We start from the raw sequence: 22,045 nt of genomic DNA, 5'->3' as shown, positions 1-22,045 counted from the left end.
TAAATAAAATTCTGCTTTGCAAAATGATATATAATGAACCTAAGTAAATGTTATTGTGTATCTTGTAATATCTCTTGGCTATACTTCTGAACCTTGTTTCTCAAATTATATGAGTTTTTACATAGGAGATGATACTGATTCCAAAACACTAGTTTACAAAGTGTTTTTTTAGAAGGCAGCTCCTGTAGTATATTAGAAGGTGTTACATGCAATGAAAAAAAACAACTATCTGCCCCTTTTCCACTACCTCACCCCGCTGGAATGTAAGCTCCCCAAGGATAAAGATTTTTCTGTTTGGTTTACTGATAACCACTTAGAACAAGATATGGCACAAAAAGCATTAAATCTACGTTTTCTGAGTGGATGAATGACTATATTAGCTTTTAGTCTTAAGTTTGAGAGCTAAGAAAGTTTACTTATTTCTATTTGTTTGTTATTTGAGATTTCCCACTGAGGGCTTTGCTTGTCCATTTTGAAGAGTATAGGCCTAGCATAAGTTGTATGTAAATATTAAAGGTGATGTTTTATTTCAATAAAACTTTGCCATCAGTAATCATCATCAAGTAATAAGTCTTTTTGGTTATTGTTAACTGTTTTATTTATATAAAGTTATATTTGTGGTAAAGGAAACACCAGGGCCTAGTGTGAGCCTATAGTGTACATCAGTGGAAGCTGTTTTCCAAAATGGTATCTATTTATTTTGCCTTAAAATGTATGTATTTATTCTTACAATATAAAACCAGTTATTTGGAACAGAAAAATGTGCTATCATTTACATCCATACTTGTAAGTAAATAAAGTTTTGAAATGTTTCTTTTGAGGAATTTAATGGTTTGGTTGTTCAAAGGTCAATTATAAAGTATTTTTTCAATGATAGTGATATAATTTAAAAATATTAAATGAAATATTCCATTTCCTAATAAGTGTATATCTGTATTCTTCTCATAAAGAAAAGAATAATTATTGTAGCTCTGATATTACTACTGTTACCTGAAACTATTTAGAAGTAGATGAGCTGTCGTTGCCCTTATAACTTACACCTTGATACAGACTGAATTACATTGTTGATTTCTACCACTTTAGCCTTCTGGTTCTAGGGGCTTCAGTTTTTCTCAGACTTGTATCTAACCTTACATGTTTGTAGGTGTGGAACTCTATTGGAATTATTCGCTGCTATAATGATGAGCAAGACAATGCCATAGATGTGGAGTTCCATGATACCTCCATATACCATGCAACACACTTATCAAACACTTGGAATTATACAGTAGCAGATCTTTCCCATGAAGCTATTTTGTTGGCATGTGAAAGCACTGATGAACTAGCAAGGTAAATTTGAGATTAGTAGAAAGAATTTGTAGCTGTCGAACTATTAGATATAATTGTTGAAATTCAATACAAAAAGTTAATTAAAAAAATGATACTTTTTGTAGTGTGGAATTTCAGAAAAAAGAGTTTAGTACAAATACTGGCCTACCCATAAAACCTCAGAACGTGTCTTTTTTTGCCTAATTGTCCCCTTGTTAACATTCTCTAACTATGAAAATGACATGACTGTGATTTGTAATGCAAAACAAATGGGACTATTTTTTACATTGTTATTGTGTTTTTATTAGTACTATAAGAATAATACAATTTTCAACAAACTTAAGTGCAGAATTTTTAGAAAATGAAAGTTACCCCCAGAATTCTGCTTAGGTATAACTACTGTTAACAGTGTATGTATCCTTCTAGATTTCTATTTATATGAACCGTCCCCACCTTTTAAATTTGCTTATCGAGGTATGATTTATATACAATAAAATACACCCATTTTAGGTTTACAGTTTGATAAGTTTGACATATGTATATATACTCAGGTAACCATTATCACAATATATTTTTTTATTACTCAGAAATATTCCCTCATACACCTTTGCAGTTAATCCAATCCCAGCTTTGAACAGTTACTGATCTGGGCTTTTTGTTGTTTTGGGTTTTTTGTTTTTTTGTCACTGTAGATTAGATTTGAAACTTCTCTTCAAAAGAAAAACACACCAAAAAATGTTACCAGTTCTATTCATCTGATTTTTTTTTTTTTTTACTTAATATATTTTAGACTTAGATATTTTGGTAGGTAGATAGACAAAAAATTATGATGGAAAAGCAGTAAATACAGTCCTTTTCTTTTTTTAAAGAAGAACAAATATTTTATTAACCTTTTGATATTACAGCCAGATTACTCTCTCCTGATCTCTTTTCTTCAGCTGATTATAATGTTTATATACATAATCATAGATTTTACTAACTCCCAGGTGATTTGAAATTCAGATTCTTCTGATTGGATATATTAGTTCCTGATTGGATGTATTGATTCACAAGCTGTGGGGTATGGGTCACCTCAGAGCTTGTTGAAAACACAGAATCTCAGACCCCACCCCAGATCTTCTGAATCAGAGTCTGCATTTTAATAAGATGCTCAGGTCATTGAGCATGTATTAAAGTCTGAAGAAATACTATATTAGATCATTTTTTAAAAATAACTTTATTTTTCAGTTACAGTTGACGTACAATATTATATTAATTTCAGGTGTCTGTCAAGCCATTTTAACATTTTAATTGTTTTCCTAATTTATACATTGTAAAATCAACTCAGTACTTACCATTGAATTAAATCAGTTTATTAAAATAAATCACTGTTGACTTAGTGTCTCTAATTCAGAGTATCTTACATAATTAGAAGAAGTCAAAATTGTACATGGAAATTTTTATTTCCATGTACAATTTTGACTTCTCTTTATATTCTTAGATATATAATTTCATAGCCATGTACACTATTACCTTTTCATTTTAAAATGGAATTTTCAAAGTACTGTTCAGAAAGTTAGTACTGCTTCAGATTACCAATACTATGGAATCTACATTCTGAAGCCTAGGTTTAATAATTTACATGTACACACATACAAAGGAAAAAAGAGTAGAAACACATCAAATTGTAAGCATTGGCTAGTAATCTCACTAGTGGGGATTATATGTGATTTTTTTTCTTTTTCTCATTTTGTCCTCTCATATTTTTCTTTTTTGGGAGCAATAAAACTGTTGCCTAAACTTTTTGTTTCTTTTTCTTTTTTTCTTTGTTTTTGTTTGTTTCTTTTTTTTACGTTGCCTGACATTTTGAAGCTTCCTTCCTTTTTTAAAATTTGTGATTTTTGTGTGTTTTCACTTAACATCACGTTGTGAGCATTTTCCTGTATCTGTAAATGTTCTTCAATAATATGAGTTAATGGTTTTAATATAGTTCATTTTAATTGTATATCATGATTACTTTCTTAAAGCCATTTCTTACACTATTTGTGTATAACAGAAAAACTGTTTGGTTTTGTTACTGGGTATCATGATTAGTTATATCAAATATGAAATTTGATTGTTTTGATCTTGTTTTAATCTTTAGCAAGCTTCACTGCCTGCACTTTAGTTCTTGGGATTCAAGCAAAGAGTGGATCGTAGACATGCCTCAGAATGAGGATATTGAAGCCATATGTCTTGGTCACGGATGGGCTGCTGCTGCCACTAGTGCCTTGCTCCTTCGATTGTTTTCTATTGGAGGTGTTCAGAAAGAGATCTTCAGTCTTCCTGGGCCTGTGGTGTCAATGGCAGGACACGGAGAGCAGCTTTTCGTTGTTTATCACAGAGGTAGATTTTTTTCCAGTCTTTACAATTTTACCATGACCTGAAGTAAAAAGCTTTCTTTTTCTTTTTGTTTTGGATTATATACCTCCTTTTGCATTTATTTTAGTATTGAATCAGAGTAATATTTGAATGTATAGAATTTTTTTGTATTCACTAATAATGAAAATGAAAACATTTTATTTATAGAAGAACTGTATTAGAGAAAGAATTTCAAGGTACAGTTTGGTTAATTATAAGAATTTTCGGCATTTAAATGCCTTAAAAACTAAAGTAACTAGTGTGAAGGACCAAAACAACTTTGAGTTTTTAAAAAGTTGCTGCCTTCTTTTTCTCCCCTCGTATTCAGTCCTCACCGCTATGCTTAGACTGGTTTTATCAAGATTACCAATGATCTATTTATGTGTGTTTGTGTGTGTGTGTGTGTGTGTGTGTGTTTCCACCAGAAATGCTATCTTCTCAGTTCCTGTGGCATTGCTCTCCCGATTCTTTCCTCGTTTATAGCTCCTTCAGCTCCTTTGCTGGCCCCTCCTCCTATGCCAACCTCTTAGCTGGAGGCTGCAGGACTTAGTCATAGCCCCTCTTACCTAGCACTTTCAATCTTTTGACTGCTTAGCCATAGTAAGAAATACATTCTACATTGCTCTTCTGAACATACCTGCGAATGTAACTGAAAAAAAGTGTCATGGACAATAGTTACTCTTTGATTTCACTTTTCTTTCAATGCTGGTTGATTTCATGACTCATGGGCCAAGAAATGCAGTTTGAGAAACTAACCTGGGGAATCTCATCATGGCCCATGGCTTTAAATACATCTATGTGTCCATGATTTCTAAATTAATATCACCAGCCCTACTCTCTTCTTGTGTCTCCAGACTTGCCCACTTGAAATCTCTATGTAGAGTTTTGATACACATCTCAAATTTAACTTTGTCATAATAAATCTTTGATCTATTTTTTACCTCCAAACTTGCTTCTTACTTAGTTACCCCATTTCATTAAATGGCATACTGTCAATCCAGCTGCTCAAGACAGGAATGTAAGACTTAATCTTCTCTTACCCTCACCCCGCATATCCAGTCCATCAGTAAGATGATATCATCGTGTCAGTTCTTTGGAATAGCACATTCCAAATGTATCTCTTTATCTCCTCCCTAAACCCCCAGTCCAACCCAGATGTCATCCCTTGAGCTATTGTAACAGCCTCCTAACTAGTCTTTCATTCTTGCATTCTGTAATCTGTTCTCCACATAGCAGCCTGGGTGATTTGTTAAAAACACCAACCTCTTCTTCTCAGATTCCTCTGATGACTTCCTGTTGCTTTTAGAATAAAAATTAAACTTCTTATCACAGCTGACAGGGCTCTCTACATGATTTGACATATGCCTGCCTCTTCAACTTCATCTTTTGCCACTGTTCTCCTGTTCTCATTCTGGCCATACTGGCTTCTTTGGGTTCTTCAAACTCACGAGCTTGTTCCCACCTTAGGACCTTGTCATTAGCTGTTTCCTTTGTCTTCCTAACATTTGGATGGCTGGCTCCAACTTGCAATTCACATCTCGGCTTACATTTTGCTTTCTGGAGGAGGCCACCTCTGACTATCCAATCTAAAGTACCCACTCAGTCTGGCACTCTGTATCACATGATTATTTTAACTCTTTGCTGAAACTTAGCATTTTTTGTTATTTTTCTTATTTGTTTCTTAATTCATTTGTTTGTCTTATACCTGAATATGAATTTCATGAGAGCAGTGACTTTGTCTTGTTACCATTGTAGCCCCAGTGCCTGGCACAAAGTAAACTCGCTGTAAATATTTCTTGAGGGATGAATTACCACTGATAACCACTTTATATAAATAGTCCATGTAACATAGTATTCTGGTTCTGATACCCGAATAGTGCCTCAGTTATGTGGGTTATCAGTAAAAAGTAGTGCTAGTTAACCTAAGAAACAATGTCAGTTCAATCACAGAAATTAATTTACATTGTGTTATAGCTAAATAACCTTTGATACCTGATTTATATTTACATTTTATTTTACTAGGAACAGGATTTGATGGGGATCAGTGCCTTGGAGTTCAACTGCTAGAGCTGGGGAAAAAGAAGAAACAAATTTTGCATGGTGATCCTCTTCCTCTTACAAGGAAATCCTATCTTGTATGGGTTGGATTTTCAGCTGAAGGCAAGAAAAATTCATTTATTTATATTAAAGACATTTTTAAAGAAGAAAATTGTTTCATTGCTTTTTCCTGATTAATTTCTTTATAGATAAATTATCTACATTTTATGTTTAAATTTCTTTATTTTAATATGTTGACAAAACTAGAAACGAATTGTTAGGCAAGGTAGCCATTGTCTTATGCGCAAGGTCTCTTTTTTATGAGAATTCTTTTATTAGAAAACTTAAAAAGAAGTATATTTTTCTGAAAGTTTATTAAGTTAGCAAGGAGGAGATACAAATCAATGGTAAAGTTGTGGTTATTCTGGCAGATTCTACACAAAAATAAGGAATTTTCTTTTGCTGCACTGTCTACTACAGTAACCGCTAGACACATGTGGCTGTTGAGTACTTGAAATGTGGCTAGTCTGAATTGAGATGTGCTGTAAGTATAAAATCCTCTGCCAGTTTTGAGCACCTTAGTATGAAAAAGAGAATATAAAATAATCTCGTTAATAATCTTTTACATTGATTACATGTTAAAATGATTATATTTTGGACTTAATAAAATGTATTATTAGAATTCACTTTTTCCTCCCTTTTCTCAGGTGGCACTAGGAAATTAAAAATTACACTTATGGCTCACATATTTCTGTTGGACAGTGCTGTTGTAAAATCACGTAATAGTGACTTATGACAGGATTTGAAGGGCACTGAGGAGTACCTTATTTTAAGGAGCCTGTTAACCCTGTCTCCTGGCTTAAATATTTCTATTGGAGATTCATGACCTTCGGTTACATCATTAGAAACTCCAGCTGTCTCTTTAAAACATCAACCATTTCTGGATGTGTTTTCTGTTGGGATGTTATTGGTCATTTATACTTCAGTAATGTGACCATTAATAACTTCCATTCATTTAGCTTTCTTTTTTTCCCCAATTACCAATTAGATCTAGACTCTGAGGAAACTGCTCTTTATAGGGTGAGAGGGCTATGAAGTCAGAGAGAAGAAAAGGGGTAATTAGGGAATTTGCTGTGCACTTCCCGAGATGGGAGCAGAGAAAGCTGGGAACAGGGATGATTGCTTGTTTCCTAGGTAAGAACTGCTTACCTAGGAGTGGGGGCGAGGCCTGTGACAGAACAGAGGCCAAGAAAGAGGGGAGGAAGAAGAGTATTAAAGATCACGTCTCTACAGCCTCACCTTATAGAGGTTCTGGGACTTTTCCAAGTCTCTCTTCACCCAGGAGGCTTCAGATTCAAGCTTAATTTTTTTTTTAACTGAAATTGGCTTTTAAAAACATTGCTGTATTCCAGCAGGTGGCATAGTTTTCACTGAAACTATCCTTTTTTTTTCTTTATTTGGGTAAAGTTCAGTCATAACTTAGGCATTTTCCCCCCCTATCTTCAGTTAGGTCTTCTCTACGTGGTTAATGGAATTTTGTGAGACTGTTAAGTTGGATTATTTGCCTTTTTGTTTTGTTTTGCTTCTTGCTTTTGAATTGAAAGTTGAATCATTGATATGTATCTTTAAAATAGCATTTATTTAACAAATACATAGCTTTATCTCCAAGTGGTTTGTTTTTCTATTGATGTTTAGGAACCCCCTGTTTTGTGGATTCAGAAGGCATTGTTCGAATGCTTAACAGAGGGCTTGGTAACACATGGACTCCTGTATGTAATACAAGAGAACACTGCAAAGGAAAGTCTGATCACTACTGGGTGGTTGGTATCCATGAAAATCCCCAGCAACTGAGGTAGGCTATTATAAAATGCTTTTTAAAGTGTATTTTTTATTTGTCTTTCACCTTAGTTCATTTACTTGCTTTCCATATTCACTAAATCAGAAATTTGTTTATATTCACTTTGAAGTTTTTAACCAATTGCTTCACTTAGAACTTATTATCTTCTTAATTTAATTTAATATTACAACCGTAAGTTTTTATGGTGAGACCTTTTCTTTACCGACAGGTGCATTCCTTGTAAAGGTTCTCGGTTTCCTCCCACCCTTCCACGCCCTGCTGTGGCTGTATTATCCTTTAAGCTTCCTTACTGTCAGATTGCAACAGAGAAAGGACAAATGGAGGTATGTGAAAATCTTACCTTGACACTCTAAATTGGATAATGCACTACCTGTGACACGGACATTTAAAAATTATCCTGATGACCAGTGTTGGGTATTGATTACTTTATAATTAGATAGAGAGGGGCAGCAGGGAAGGTCTCCAGAGCACCTGACTGCCACCACTTCCAGGGACTGTGAAGTGGGTGGGTATTACCGGCGGTGCCTCACTAGCACTCTTAGGGGTGGGCCAGTCCCGAGAGGGCCAGCTTCCATAAATTTTGTGCCATAGGCACCTGGCTTGCTTCACCCTAGGCCCAGCCCTGCATCATCAAAAGTCATTTGAAATCTTGCAACTGGTTATTCTAAACAAGAAGCAAATTGGCTTCTAAAAAACTAGTTTTCCAAGTTCTCTGAGCATTAGCTGTAATAGCTAGGAAACTGTTTAAAAGCCTGTATTTCTCCCCGTTTTTTAAGGATAAAAGTTGAGGTCAAGCCATAATACCACATTAGAATTTGAATTGTGAGATAAGGTATAGAAAGGAGTATTTCAGAAAATATTTTATTCAGAAACTGGTATCTTAAGATAAATATTTAACGCCGTCACCACGCTGATAATTGACTAAGCATTTTTTTCCACTTCTGTAGGAACAGTATTGGCGTTCAGTTATGTTTCACAACCACCTGGATTATTTAGCTAACCATGATTATGAATATGATGAGAACACTAAAAATCAAGCAATAAAACAACAACAGGAACTTTTAATAAAAATGTTTGCGGTAAGTAAAATACATATACTGAAAAAATTAAAGTTAAATGTTTTTCTAAGGTTGAATCTCTTAAAGGCATGTGAATTGGCACTGAGTTCTACAACATAGAATTTCTTAACTTGTATCCGGTGGTGTTTGTTTACCTTACAAGTTCTGTTTTCCAGTTGATGTTGCATTTAAAATATTTAAAACATTACTTTGTATCTAAGATCATGGGTAGTAATATACTGTCCTGGTACAACCTCCCCTTTGGTTTTGCCCACTGCACTGTTTTAATGGGACCTCCAAAACATTTTGACACTTAATAAAGTTTAAGAGGCAGGAGCTCTAGCTCCCGCTCTTATCACATGCAACAAATAAAGTTCCCAGGCTTTTACACCTCCAAGGATGGGCAGGCTGAAGAACTTTCATAAGGCTTTTAGATAGGCCTGCCTTTGTCATCCTCTTAGGCAACTGCATATGGAAAAAGTTTGTCTATAGCCACTGACCAGGTTTGGTGCCTTGGATATTTAAGTACCTTTATCTTTGGAGAGAAATGAACTGTTTGAATCTTAAGGTTCATGCTTGTGCCCTCAGTCCAGGTTGGTTTACGGACAAGAGTATAATATAATTTCTTCTCTGCTCATCTTACACTTGACTGGAAGCTCGTCGAGGGCAGTGGCCATGTCAGGCACTGACGTGGCGTCTAATTTATAGTAGATCTCAGTTTTTTCTTGAGAGAGTAAAAGGTCCAGACTTTTAATTTTCAAGTTGAAGGAAAAGGGTTCTGCTGGAAAAGTGATATCAAACACCACAGAGCTAATTGTAGCTAGTCTACAAAAGGTGTAATCACGGCTGTCACCTCTGTGCAACATTTCCTTGAGTTTAGTATTAAAGATATTTGATTAGTTTGTTGCAGAGTAAGTTTTGTTCCTTTTATAAAGTGTCATTTGTGGTCTAGGAACTAGTAACCTTTTTACTTCCTACGACACATTTAAGGGAACACGTTTATTTACCATTTAGCCTTAGAGGAGCTTTTCCTCTGAAGCAGGGTACTAGTAACTTTGGGGGCTGGTCTTCTTTAGCATTCTCAGCGCCCTGGGAAATGCCTGTAGTTCAGCCTCGTTACTGTGAGAACCATACTACAGCAGGTCCTCAAGTAACGTCATTTCATTCCAAGTCAATATGTTATAACTGATAAGGAAAAACAATGAATTCCTGGCCCAGGCCACTATCCATGTGGAGTTTGCACGTTCTCCCCGTGTCTGTGTGGGTTTTCTCCAGGGACTCCGGTTTCCTCCTATGTGCACGTGAGGTGAATTGGGTGTCTACACTGGCCCAGTCTCAGTGAGTGGGTGTGGGTGTGAGTGGCCCTGTGATGGAAGGGTGTCCTGTCCAGGGTGGGGTCCCGCCTTGTACCCTGAGCTGCTAGGATAGTCTCTGGCCATCCACCACCCTAAACTGGAATAAGCAGGTTGGAAAGTAATTATCGTTTTTATTTATATTTCTTAAATACAGAGGGTGCCAAAACATGTATCCACATTTTAAGAAAGGAAATAACTATTAAAATTGTAATAATATGTACCGATAAAAGATGAATACAAGTCATGTGGATGCTTTTTTTTTTTTTGGCACCCCCAGTGTATCGATAGCACTTATTTCAGAATTTAATATGAGAAGTTTAGTGATGTTATTGTGACCAGAAATACGTGGTAGGAACTTGTGTAAAATTGGTTTGTTATACATTCTTTAGCTTAATGTCACAGTTTCCTAGACCCTATCAACCACATTAAGTGACGGCTTACTGTACTCTTTTTCATTTCTAAATGCCCCCTGAGGCAGAGTACGACCCTGATTGAGAGGTATTGCTGATAGATAAGTGATACTAGAAAGTTTGAGAAGGATATGCAGGTGAATAGCTAAAGCTTCTGTGCTAATGGATCAGACATGGATGTCTAAGTAACAAAATAATCCTTTTACGCTATGAATTATGAGACCCTTGGTAGGCTTCAAAGTTTTAATTTCCTCATATTGTACTCGAGTTGCCTCACTTTGAGTTGTCAAAATTCATACCAAAAGAAGTCAGCGTTTTCTAAGAGATGTTAACTGAATGCCCTTTGTTTTATATTATTAAGTATAAAAAAATTTGAGTGAGAAAAAGGAAGTTGTTTGTTAACTTGAAAATTGTATAACTCTTTCTGGTAGTTGAAAATCATGGACAATCAAACTTAAAAACTGCTGGATAAATCTACTTGCCCCCACCCAAATTCACTTAGTAGCATTTGTGTGCCAATTCTAGGTAAAAATAAATAAATCATTCCTTCTTTGAATTTACAATGAATTTACAATTCATTCCTTCTTTGAATTTGCTACTCTTATTTGATGAGGGTGGGAAAACAAATTTGAATTTTAAAGGAATCTCTTACTTTCCTTGCAACTAATAGCCTGAAATGATATGCTGTATTTCATTGAATCTGAGCTACTATTGATTGTAAAATGCACCGTTATTTTATTCATTTAAGCCATGAGACAGAAAAAAATGTTCCCAATTAACTGACCCACCATCCACTGTAAGACCCTTTCCAATTTCAGAGATGTTAAAATGTGTACAAATGTGCATCTTATAATCAATGAGATATGGTATCTAGAATACTGTTTTCTCAGTTTTGCCAGTAGTTTCATTCCTTTATTTTAAAAAAGTTTTGCTTCACGTGATTTAATTTTGTTTTGTTTTTCTTTTTGGGTTAGCTTTCCTGTAAACTGGAGCGGGAATTTCGTTGTGTGGAACTTGCTGATCTGATGACTCAAAATGCTGTGAATTTAGCCATTAAATATGCTTCTCGTTCTCGGAGATTAATATTGGCCGAAAGACTTAGTGAACTGGCTGTAGAAAAGGCAGCAGAATTGGCCACAGCCCAGGTGGAAGAGGAGGAAGTAGAAGAAGATTTCAGGAAAAAGCTGAATGCTGGGTAAGAAATATTGAGTTGTTTGAATTTTTCTTTTCCATTCTGAATATTAACTTGCTCTTTGCATGTAGTTCCTTATTAAATAATATTATTATCTTTTAGTTACAGTAATACTGCTACAGAGTGGAGCCAGCCAACGCTCAGAAATCAAGTTGAAGAAGAAGCAGAGGACACTGGAGAAGCTGATGATACAGAAGAAAAATCAGAAATACGTAAGCATGGTAGGATACATTTTTAAGACAATTTAAAGATGAGAAATGTCATGTGTGGGGCTTTCCCCAATTTACTTGGCTAGGAAAATTGAATGCAGTAGTCCTCCCTTATCCGTGCTATTGCTTTCTGCGGTTTCAGTGACCTGCAGTCATTTACGGTCTGAAATTTTAAATGGAAAATTCCAGAAATAAGCAATTCATAAGTTTTAAATTGTGTTGTCCTGGGTAGCGTGATGAAATCTCATGCTGTCCTGATCCATCTCACCTGGGACATGAGTCATCCCTTTGTCCACTGTGTTAGTAGTCACTTAGTCACTCAGGTATCAGATCAACTGTGGTATCGCAGTGTCTGTGTTCAAGTAACCCTCATTTTACTTAATAATGGCCCCAAAGCGTAAGAGTAGTGATCCTGGCAATTCAGATCAGCCGAAGAGAATCCATAAAGTGCTTCCTTTAAGTGAAAAGGTAGAAGTTCTCGACTTCATACAGAAAGAAAAAAATTGTATACTGAGGTTGCTAAAAATCTACCGTGTTTCCACCAAAATAAGACCTAGCTGGACAATCAGCTTTAATGCATTTTTTGGAGCAAAAATTAATATAAGACCCGGTCTTATTTTACTATAATATAAGACCAGGTCTTTATAACATAACGTAACATAACATAACATAAAACATAAACATACTGGGTCTTATATTAATTTTTGCTTCAAAAGACGCATTAGAGCTGATTGTCTGGCCAGGTCTTATTTTCGGGGAAACAGGGTATAGTAAGAAAGGATTTTCTATCTGTGAAATTGTGATGAAGGAAAAAGAAATTTGTGCTAGTGTTGTCGCACCTCATTGCAAAAGTTACAGCCACAATGTGTGATAAGTGCTTAGCTAAGATGGAAAAGGCATTAAATTTGTGGGTGAAAGACGTGAACAGAGAACGTATTCTGATCGAGGCAACGTGTTGAGCCAGAAAACATGGAGCCTTTAGAGGCTTCAGCAAGGGTCCCCTGAAACGAATGACCACATCACATAACTTTTATTACAGTATATTGTTGTAATTTTTCTATTATTAGTTATTCTTGCTAATTTCTTTCTATGCCTAATTTATAAATGAAACTTCACCATGGTATGTGTAGGAGAAAACATAGTGTATGTAGAGTTTGATATTACCTCCGTTTTGGGCATCCATGGGGGTCTTAGAACATATCTCTTATAGATAAAGGGGGACTCCTGTACCCATACTTTTTCAAGACATCTTTGCTGTCTGGTTGTTCATTATAGAGGATGACTTTATCTTTCTATTTACATTGTATTGTCTTAATTATTCTATAGGACAGAACCCATTTTCCAAAAGTGCAAATTCTTCTGATGTGCCAGCTGTTAAGTCAGGTAAGAAACATCTGTGATTTCATAATATCAAGGAAATTTTATAAGTAGTCTTTAAAGTAATACATCTACTCAAATACACCTTACCCTTTAGGGCCTGTTTCTTTTGATATTGTTCTGTTTTTTTGTTTTGTTTATCAGAAATGTTGTTTGTGAAACTATGTTTATTTATTAAATGCCTATTGTTTGTCAGATATTTGACTAGATGGGGGATTCCGAAGTCAGTCAGACATGCATGGTTGATCCCTGTAAAACCCTGTAGTACCAGTTGACTTCTTAAACTATGTACATATATTGCTTTGGTTAAAAAATTATCTTTAAAAATGTGTACAGAGTATTAAAAGAGCAGATAACAGGTGGCTATAATTTACTCAATGGTAGGGTTTGGGTCTGGTCTCCAAGGAAGGCCTCATGGAGTGTTTGAAGCAGAGACCTGAACGATCACTAAGTCGGCTAGGCAGAGGTGGGTGGGAGCAGACGCAGAGGAAAGACGTGGGCTTAAGGAACAGCATGTGTGATCCCTGTAAGAGTGGTGTGAATAGCACGGAGCAGAGAAAAAGCGGTGCTGAATGGTTTTGGAGCAATGGACAGGAGCCAAATCGTGCAGATCCATGTAGGCCCTAGTAAGCATTTTGATCTTTATTCTAAGGTTGCTTGGAGGCTGTAGGTTTTAAAAGCGGGCATAGCATGGCACACTGCAGGGGAGGGATGCATATAAAGAAGCTGATGAGGCAGTCCAAGTGAGATCGAATAGCGGCTTAGACTAGTGGTGGTGATGCTAGAAAGAATGGGAAGAACTGAAGAGGTACTTCTGAAGATGAGGTGGAAAGTGTGGAAGTTCAGGTGTGAGGAATGACTCTTAGTACTTGAGTAAACAATTGTGCCATTTATTGAGTCAGGAAACACTAGGGAAATGCAGGAGTGGATAGAAGGAGGATGAATTACAATTGGATATTTGGTCAGGTGTTCAGGGAAGTGGTATGTCTGGGATGGAAATATAAAATGAAAATCGTTAGCAGTTTAAATTGCAATAAGTATAGCAATTTAAACTATGGGCATGGGTGAAGGAGCATCGGGGAGGATGTAAAGTGAGAAGAAAAATGAGCTTAGGCCTCGGGTATCCCCAACATTTAAACATCAGGTCATGGAGAAAGAGAAGGGGAACCATCGAAAGAGAATGAGACCAGTGCGGAAGGAGGTAAGGCAGGGTAAGGTGGCATCTCAGAAGACAAGGAAGGAGACAGTATAAGAAGAAGGGAGCACTCAGCTGTGTGGATTGCCGTTGAGAGGCCAGATAAGGTGATAACAGAAAAGTATCCAACAGGTTTGGCCACATAGAGTTTTACTGGGTTCTTAGCAAGAGCAGCTTCTGTACAGTAGTAGAGCTGGAAGCCATACTATATTGGAGGTGAGGAAATGGGAATAGCCATGTAGACAGCTCTTGAGAAATTTGGCCATATAGGGGAGGTGAGAAAAAAATGGCTGAAGGGATGTGGGGTAGAGAGGGTTTGTTTGTTTGTTTGTTTGTTTGTTTAAGTTGAGGAGCCAATAAAGAGGGAAAAGGCAAAGGTGTTGTAGCCATTGATAGGACAAGTTTCTTGACAAAGCAGGAAGGGGTGGGATTTAGAGCACAAGGAGAGGAATTACTAACCTTAGCGAAAACAAGGCACCATTCTTCATGGAAACAGGAGAAAAGGATAGGTCTGTCCATACTGTGTACAGTGGCAAGTTGGGATAGTTACCATCTAAAAGCTTTTATTTTGTTTTGGAAATAGGGAGGAGGTCACATATAGTTGTTAATAGTTTTAAAGTTATAAAGTACATTTATTTTCATATAATAGAGATTAAAATATTCAGTGTATTATTATAGAAGTCTTCTATGTTTTACCACTATTAAGTGAAGGTTTCTTCCTTTGAAAGGTGCAGTTACCTCTAGTAACCAAGGACGAGTAAACCCCTTTAAGGTAAACAGCGATATTTTCTATTATTTAAATACATTTCCATACAGAAATATTTTAAAACCACCCCAGTTACCCTCCTGAGACTTGGAGGCATTAAAGATTAAAGCAGATCTTGTGACAACAATGACGAAAACAGCACTGGTTCACACTTGCACTAAGAGTTATGTTTTCACTTATCTTCTAAGTACATATTGTTTTGAAAGGTACTCCGTGTTTTTCTTGGGGATGCGGTATATGAGAAAGAATATGTGCAATGATCTTAATTTGGATTGCACCAAATCTATTCAGTTCCAAAATGAGACTACGGTACAAACAACAAGTGTGTAAAGGAAAAATAAATCTCTTGGAATTTTTTTTCTTCTTTCAACACAAAATGTTAATACGAGTTTGCTCTGTAGGTATCAGCCAGTTCGAAAGAGCCAGCCACGTCAGTGAATTCAGCACGTTCTAATATTTTAGATAACATGAACAAATCGTACAAGAAATCTGCACTTAATCGATCTGCAAGTAATGAAAAGTCTCCGGTTATAAAGCCTCTAGTTCCAAAGCCAAAGTCGAAGCAGGTACCAATTCAACTACCCACGTCTGCAATAAGCAGCACGCGATCTGTCTGTCTAACTTTAGTTTTGTTCACTGCTTCAGGTATGAGACAGGAGGCTCTAATTGTTTATAATTGATTGTCCAATGAGGGTACTGGTTCTCAATTCTGGTTTTACTTCAGAATCACTTTTTTTAAATATATATATACCCAGGCCCCGGGGACTGAGGCATGTATCTGTATTTTAAAAAAAATTTCCCAGATGGTTCTGTTGCATGTCCCTGTTTAATGATGACTGGTATAGTACCTGGCTCTGATCAGTCCTTGCTCTGCATTCTGATTTTGCTTCCCATAGTTTATCCCAGATTTGGTATTTCATCTCAGATTTGTCATCACTAAAATATGTCTATTGTTTATCTCATGGAGTTTGAAGTACAGTGTTTTTGGGTCTGGTGTGTGTATGCATGTTTATTTTCAACTGAGAACCTCAGGACTTCACATGTTGATATAAGAATTCTAAATAATTATATTTTTCCACATTTCGCAAAACTTACATAAAATCATACTAGATTTTGTTGCAGTATTTATTATGTTTGTTTTTACAGGCATCTGCAGCATCCTATTTCCAGAAAAGAACTTCCCAAGCTGATAAGACTGAGGAAGTGAAAGAAGAAAACCCTAAAAATTCATCATCTGAAACCCCAGTTTTGTGTCCTGAAAACAATGAAAATCAAAGGTCAGTACAGAGAAATTTAGTATTCTCAAGATGCAGTATCCCAAAAAAAAGCATACAGAAGTAGCAATGCAAAATTATGCAACTTTGTTATTCATTATTATAAATAGTATTTTGGCATTGGTAGTGGGCATTCTGAACACTTTAAGGAAGTCACAAATATTAATTAATGCCTATTTGCATTACTTATTAAAGTATGCCTAGGTAAATTATATATATGTTTTAAATTATAGGTACATTTTTTTAGGATACTGTATTTTATAATAAGTTCGTTTGTTAAAATAGATATTATAGTTACATGGGAGAAACATAGTCAAAAGGTATGTAATGAAAAATGAATCTCTTTTCTATCTACCCTGTTCCCCTCTCCACAATTAGTCACTGCAACAAGTTTCTTATATAGCTTTCTAGAATTAATCTTTGCATGTACAAACACTCATATTTGTCTATTTTTTTAGTTTTATAAAAATGATAGTGTACGTATTGTTTTATACCTTGCTTTTTTCCCACTTAACAGCAACTTTTGCAGGTCATTTCATACTAACTTCATAAAGAGTTTCTTTTATCTTTTTATATTCATTGAATGGATGTACTATAGTTTACTTAGTTTTGTACTGGTGGAAAAAGGTATTTTGCTAGTACAAATAGTACTGCAGTGAGTAACTTTATATGGATATAATTTCTTGCATATACATGTAGCTATGGATTCCTGTATGGTTCAAGTTAATGTGTACTTGTAATTCTAATAGATACTGCCAGATTGTTCTGTATTGATGTATCATTTTATACATCTCAGCAATATGAGAGTTCCCGTTTGTCCGTATCCTATTTGTCCACTTTGCAGAATATTACCAAATTTCTTGGTCTGTTATGCTAGATTTATTTAAAATGCATCAGTTAAATTGAAAACGTTACCATTTCATTTTTAACATTATATATCTCATTTAATCAATACCTCACATTAACCAGTTTAATTTGAGGGGGTAGCTATGGTTTTCATTTTTCCTATTTTCTGAATTAATTTAGATACTAAACAGTGAAATTTTTATTTAAGAAGATTCCATTTTTATATTATTAATTGTCTATACAGGAAAAGAATGCTCAATAAATATTAAATATTTGCATTAAACCTTCACTTGTGACCTAAAGATAGTTTTTGTCAGAAGTGAAATCTAATAAGTAACAAGTGTGCCATGTCCATGTTTTATATAATGATACAAGAAAGGACCCACACTCCCAGGTCAGCTGTGAGAGCCACGGTAAGAGAATGAGTAAGGAACCTGAGAGACTCCTAAAGATTTTAAATAGCGGGTTTGGGAAGTGGAGACAGAGCCTATCAAGGCTATATGGGAGAATTTTACGGGCCAGAGGGGCTAAGTGAAATTGCAGACCTTGAGCCTGTCAACATTCAAAAAAGAATTGAAAGTGCAGAATCCATGGTTGCTGCACATGGAAAATACAAGCGTGAGTAATGCCTTTGAATTGACCTTACAAAGAATTTCTCAGTTCTTTATTCTTGTAGTCTCCAGGCACTTTAAGTAATATGTAATATGAATATTAACAAGTGTAATTAATTGTATCTCTCTTTATATAGGTATACAAAGACTAATGGTTAGTTACTAACCTGAAAAAATCGTAAAGTACTTTTAACGATGTCTTAACTATAAAATTTATTCACATAATTGTGCTATTTTAGGCAAAAGACTGGGTTTCAGATGTGGCTGGAAGAAAACAGAAGTAATATTTTGTCTGACAATCCTGACTTGTCAGATGAAGCAGACATAATTAAAAAAGGAATGCTTCAATTTAGAGTATTGTCAGCTGAAGAAAGGAAGGTAAGGATAATTGTGCTGAGATTGAGATCTTAATGAATTCCCAAGTTTTAAAAATTCTTATAGAATATATCTTTTTCTGTTTTTGAAAATTGAATATAGTCTGGTAAACTTTTGGGAGAGGAAATGAACTGAAATGTCAGCATTGAACATATGGATATGTAATAGTAATTATTTAGTACTAATTTTATTTGGGGGCAGGTATACTATTTCCATCTGTGTAAGTTCCTGTGTATTATAAATTAAGGGAATACGCCAAGAAAAAGTGCAATACTAGGGGGGTGGCGTGGTGCTAATAACACCAAGGTTGCCGATTCGATCCCCACACGGGCCACTGTGAGCTGCTCCTGCCTTAAAAAAAAAAAAATAAATAAATAAATAAATAAATAAATAAATAAATAAATAAAACCAGCACTCTGTTAAAAAAAAAAAAAAGTGCAACACTTATAAATTAAAAGCAAATAAAATTAATGAGTAAAAATGAAGTTAATTCTCATTTTTGGACTAGTACTTCAGGGTCCTCGTAAGCAGAATTTTAAAAAATACTATTTACTTATATTGAGTGCTAAATGAGAATACTGCTTTTGCGGGGAAAAGCTGGTGTTCTGTTCCAGTCTTTCACGTGGAAATTAGAACAGGTGGTTTGTACCTGTTGCTCCTTGAGTAAATTTCTCCCATGTGAAAGAAGGCTGGGAGCAGTCTCTGTTGCAATGGGAAGGAATGTGTGTGATGTATCAGTTAAATCCTCATACTTCACTTCCCTGTGCCACAGGGGCACCTGGTGACAGATTCTTGCCTCGATAAACTAGGTTTTATGAATAAAAGTATTGCAAAACAAGGAAGTTTGAAACTGGTCTAACCACCTCTAGCCTCATTTAGAATCTCGTCAGCAACCTTGTGTTTCTCATTTTTGTAAGTGTTTATAAAAGGCTGAAAAATTAAAGAGTTAGGTAAAATGGAATCTGAATGAGTCAGACCTTATGCAGGAAAACGAAGCAACTTGGCAAAAGTTGTGATAGTGTTTTTGAATACTTAGAAATGTAATCAATATTTTAAAGATAAATCTTAAACATTTACTTACATCCAGTCTGTTAATGTGAGAAATTCTATAGCTCAAAGGGTCCCTTTTCTACAATAAATAAATGAGAAAGAAAATAAAGTAGTAGTAGCAGGAACTGTTATAAAGTTAGAGAGATTTAAGAGACAGATGAATGAAGCTTTTTAGGTTCTTGCTTAGTGAATAGAGGCCAGTATCTGTTGTATGTAACATTCCTGAAATGACAGAGTGATAGGGATGAAGAACTGAGTACTGATTGCCAGGAGCTGAGGCCTGGGTGAGGAGTGAGGGCAACATGAGGGACCCTTGTGGGGATGGGCTGTTCTGTATTTTGAATGTAGTGGTAAAAACACAAACCTACAATAGGATTAAACACACACAGGAGTAGAAGTAAAAAGGATTGTGTCGGTGTCAATATTGTGGTTTTGCAGGATTCTACCATTGGGGGAAACTGGGTAAAGGGCACACAGGATCTTTCTGTATTGTTTCCTACAAATGCATGTGCATCTCCATTCTCAAAATGAAAAGTTTCAGTAAAAACAGTCCCTGCAGTTACAGTATTTTGCACTTAATAGGGTTAAGTACAAGCAGAGTTTAGATTGAAAAATACTACAGAGGGAGAATGTGCTCTGCAATTAAGTAATAAGTTTAACAATGAGAATGTTTAATGATTGTAACAATTCAAGTGCTAATTATGCTACTTTATATACAGGAATGTTACCTGGAAAAGTAAAGAAATCATTTTCTTCCTATTCCTTTGTTATTGCATAAAAATCTTTTCTCCAATATTTTTACAAAGGCTTGGGCTACTAAGGCCAAAGGAGGAATGGCAAGTGATGGAGCTGAAGCAAAGAAGCGGAAATGTGTGGTTGATGAAAGTCATGAAACTGAAGACCAGAAAGAAAAAGCAACGGAGAATCTGAACTTGCCTAAAAAGCATAAACCTTTAGATCTTTCTACGAATCAGAAACTGTCAGCTTTTGCATTTAAGCAGGAATAGAATAAGGAAGTGACCTTAGGAAAGTAATGGATTTTTTTCACTCGCGTTTGATGAATCTGGACTTTAAAAATATATATATATTTAGGAAACGCTATATATTTTTAGGAGTTTAAAGACAATTGTTTGTCTTTATAAGACAAGGTAGTAATTCTACTGGTGTTTGGTAGCAGGGAATGTGGCAAAACACTCATTTCTGCAGATTGCTCTGCCCGCACATGGAGAGGCCACCCATTCAGAAGCACTGTGACAGTGGTCTCTGACTTGAAGCCACTAGCAGGTCCCAATGGAAGGCAGTTTTGATTTTATTTCTTACTTTCAAAATAATCCAAGCCAAGCAAGGTCTTAAAACATCTGAGCATCGAAGTATCTTGTACGGATTTTCTCTTTTGGTTTATGTCATGTACTGGGAAGTACTACAGTAGTTTTCTTCTCAAGTGCTTCCATAGGTTGCTCTCTGTGTCTATACTGGACCTAGGGGGCCATGGTTTTTAACATGGGCCCTAAACATGTACATAGTTTTGTAGATGAGACTTTTGTTTGTTTTGGAAATTTCTTCATATATGACTTTCAATCGTTTGTGTAGCCTAGTTTTTAAAAAATAAACTTTCACATTTCCATGTTTTGCTTGATATGGCTTTAATGTTGCATTTCCATGAAATGGAAATGTTTCTAGAAAATATGTTTTATATTTCTATCCATAATTTCCTCCACCATCCCCGTCGTGCTATACGTTATACACACAGAGGCGAGGAACTGAAGATACTGTTTTGAGAGTATTGCAGCCCAGGGCATGGTGTGCTCCTGGTAAGGTACTCTGTTATCAGCATCAATAGAAGTTTGCTGAGCAAGTTTTTGAAGCCTTGATAGACAGTAATTAAAGAGTTAGGGAAAATAGCTTTCCATTTTGTGTCCTGTCAAGTATGATGACAGTGACATGTAGCACAGCCTCAAGTTTGGTTTACGTGGGCCTGAAATTCTAACCGTGCCCCAGCCTTTGGAGAGTCATTTTGGGGGAAGCCTGTGTGCATTGTTTTAACCTCATAACATTGATGAGAGCGAAGGGGAACGAAAGCTATCATAGTAAAGCAGGTAAATTAGAAGCCTTTTGTATCCCAAGTGTGGCTTCAACCGACCAAGCTGCAACGCAGTATTGATTTGACAGAGCCTCTGCTTCAGTGATGTCTGTCTCAAAATGGCTCCGAATGATTTCTGTACCGCAAAATAAAGCCAGACTGGGAATTAGAAAGAAGGAGAGGGAAAAGTGTTTAACTCCTTTTATTTTGAACAAGCAAGATTAAGTATTTCATACATTTTTGGTTATTATTCTAAGCAGCGCTTAATACAAATGCAGCCACTTAATGAGGGCAACTTCCAGGGGTGGGGATGGGTGTGATAGTAGTAAAATAAAATCAGGTTAAATTGAGGATAGGTTGGAAGGAACAAAATATGTGGAAAATTTAAATGTATACGAGCCAAAGGATAGTCTTTATGTCACAATGATTAAGGCTAAGGAGGAGTACCTGTCAGACTTTTTAATTAGGAGCTGGTCCTGAGAGACATCATAGCACAGTGGTTAGGAGCACAGGTTTCAAAACCAAGCCACTTGGAACTGGAGACCTGTAATACCTACCAGCTGAATAACCTTAGGCAAGTTTTACCTTTGTCAACTCACCCATAAAATGGGTTTAATAATAGTATCTACTTCATAGGGTTGTTTGAATGAGATAAAAGCACTTAG

General features: G+C 35.8%; 1 protein-coding gene across 5 annotated transcripts in view; it reads left to right on the top strand.

Annotated features, from left to right (window-relative positions):
- The window catches only part of WDHD1 (WD repeat and HMG-box DNA binding protein 1), a 45,762-nt gene extending 24,838 nt beyond the window's left edge, over window positions 1-20,924 (top strand). Inside the window, exons 13-26 of one of the 5 annotated variants that reach the window (XM_019725744.3) lie at window positions 1,145-1,329; window positions 3,431-3,672; window positions 5,710-5,847; window positions 7,420-7,576; window positions 7,791-7,905; window positions 8,530-8,661; window positions 11,380-11,600; window positions 11,700-11,818; window positions 13,133-13,189; window positions 15,107-15,150; window positions 15,546-15,710; window positions 16,291-16,421; window positions 18,115-18,253; window positions 20,107-20,924. In XM_019725744.3, coding sequence (XP_019581303.2) covers window positions 1,145-1,329; window positions 3,431-3,672; window positions 5,710-5,847; window positions 7,420-7,576; window positions 7,791-7,905; window positions 8,530-8,661; window positions 11,380-11,600; window positions 11,700-11,818; window positions 13,133-13,189; window positions 15,107-15,150; window positions 15,546-15,710; window positions 16,291-16,421; window positions 18,115-18,253; window positions 20,107-20,307 — 2,046 coding nt within the window. In that variant the 3' untranslated portion in view covers window positions 20,308-20,924. The remainder of the gene's footprint in view (window positions 1-1,144; window positions 1,330-3,430; window positions 3,673-5,709; window positions 5,848-7,419; window positions 7,577-7,790; window positions 7,906-8,529; window positions 8,662-11,379; window positions 11,601-11,699; window positions 11,819-13,132; window positions 13,190-15,106; window positions 15,151-15,545; window positions 15,711-16,290; window positions 16,422-18,114; window positions 18,254-20,106) is intronic. The other 4 variants (XM_088797343.1, XM_019725747.3, XM_088797342.1 and 1 more) reach the window with 4 other exon arrangements.
- The last annotated feature ends 1,121 nt before the right edge of the window (window positions 20,925-22,045 follow it).

This window comes from Rhinolophus sinicus, chromosome 3 (genome assembly GCF_057876585.1).
Source record: "Rhinolophus sinicus isolate RSI-liver-muscle chromosome 3, RSI-T2T, whole genome shotgun sequence".
NCBI classification, from domain to species: domain Eukaryota; kingdom Metazoa; phylum Chordata; class Mammalia; order Chiroptera; family Rhinolophidae; genus Rhinolophus; species Rhinolophus sinicus.
This window is presented reverse-complemented; position numbering and strand designations above follow the sequence as displayed.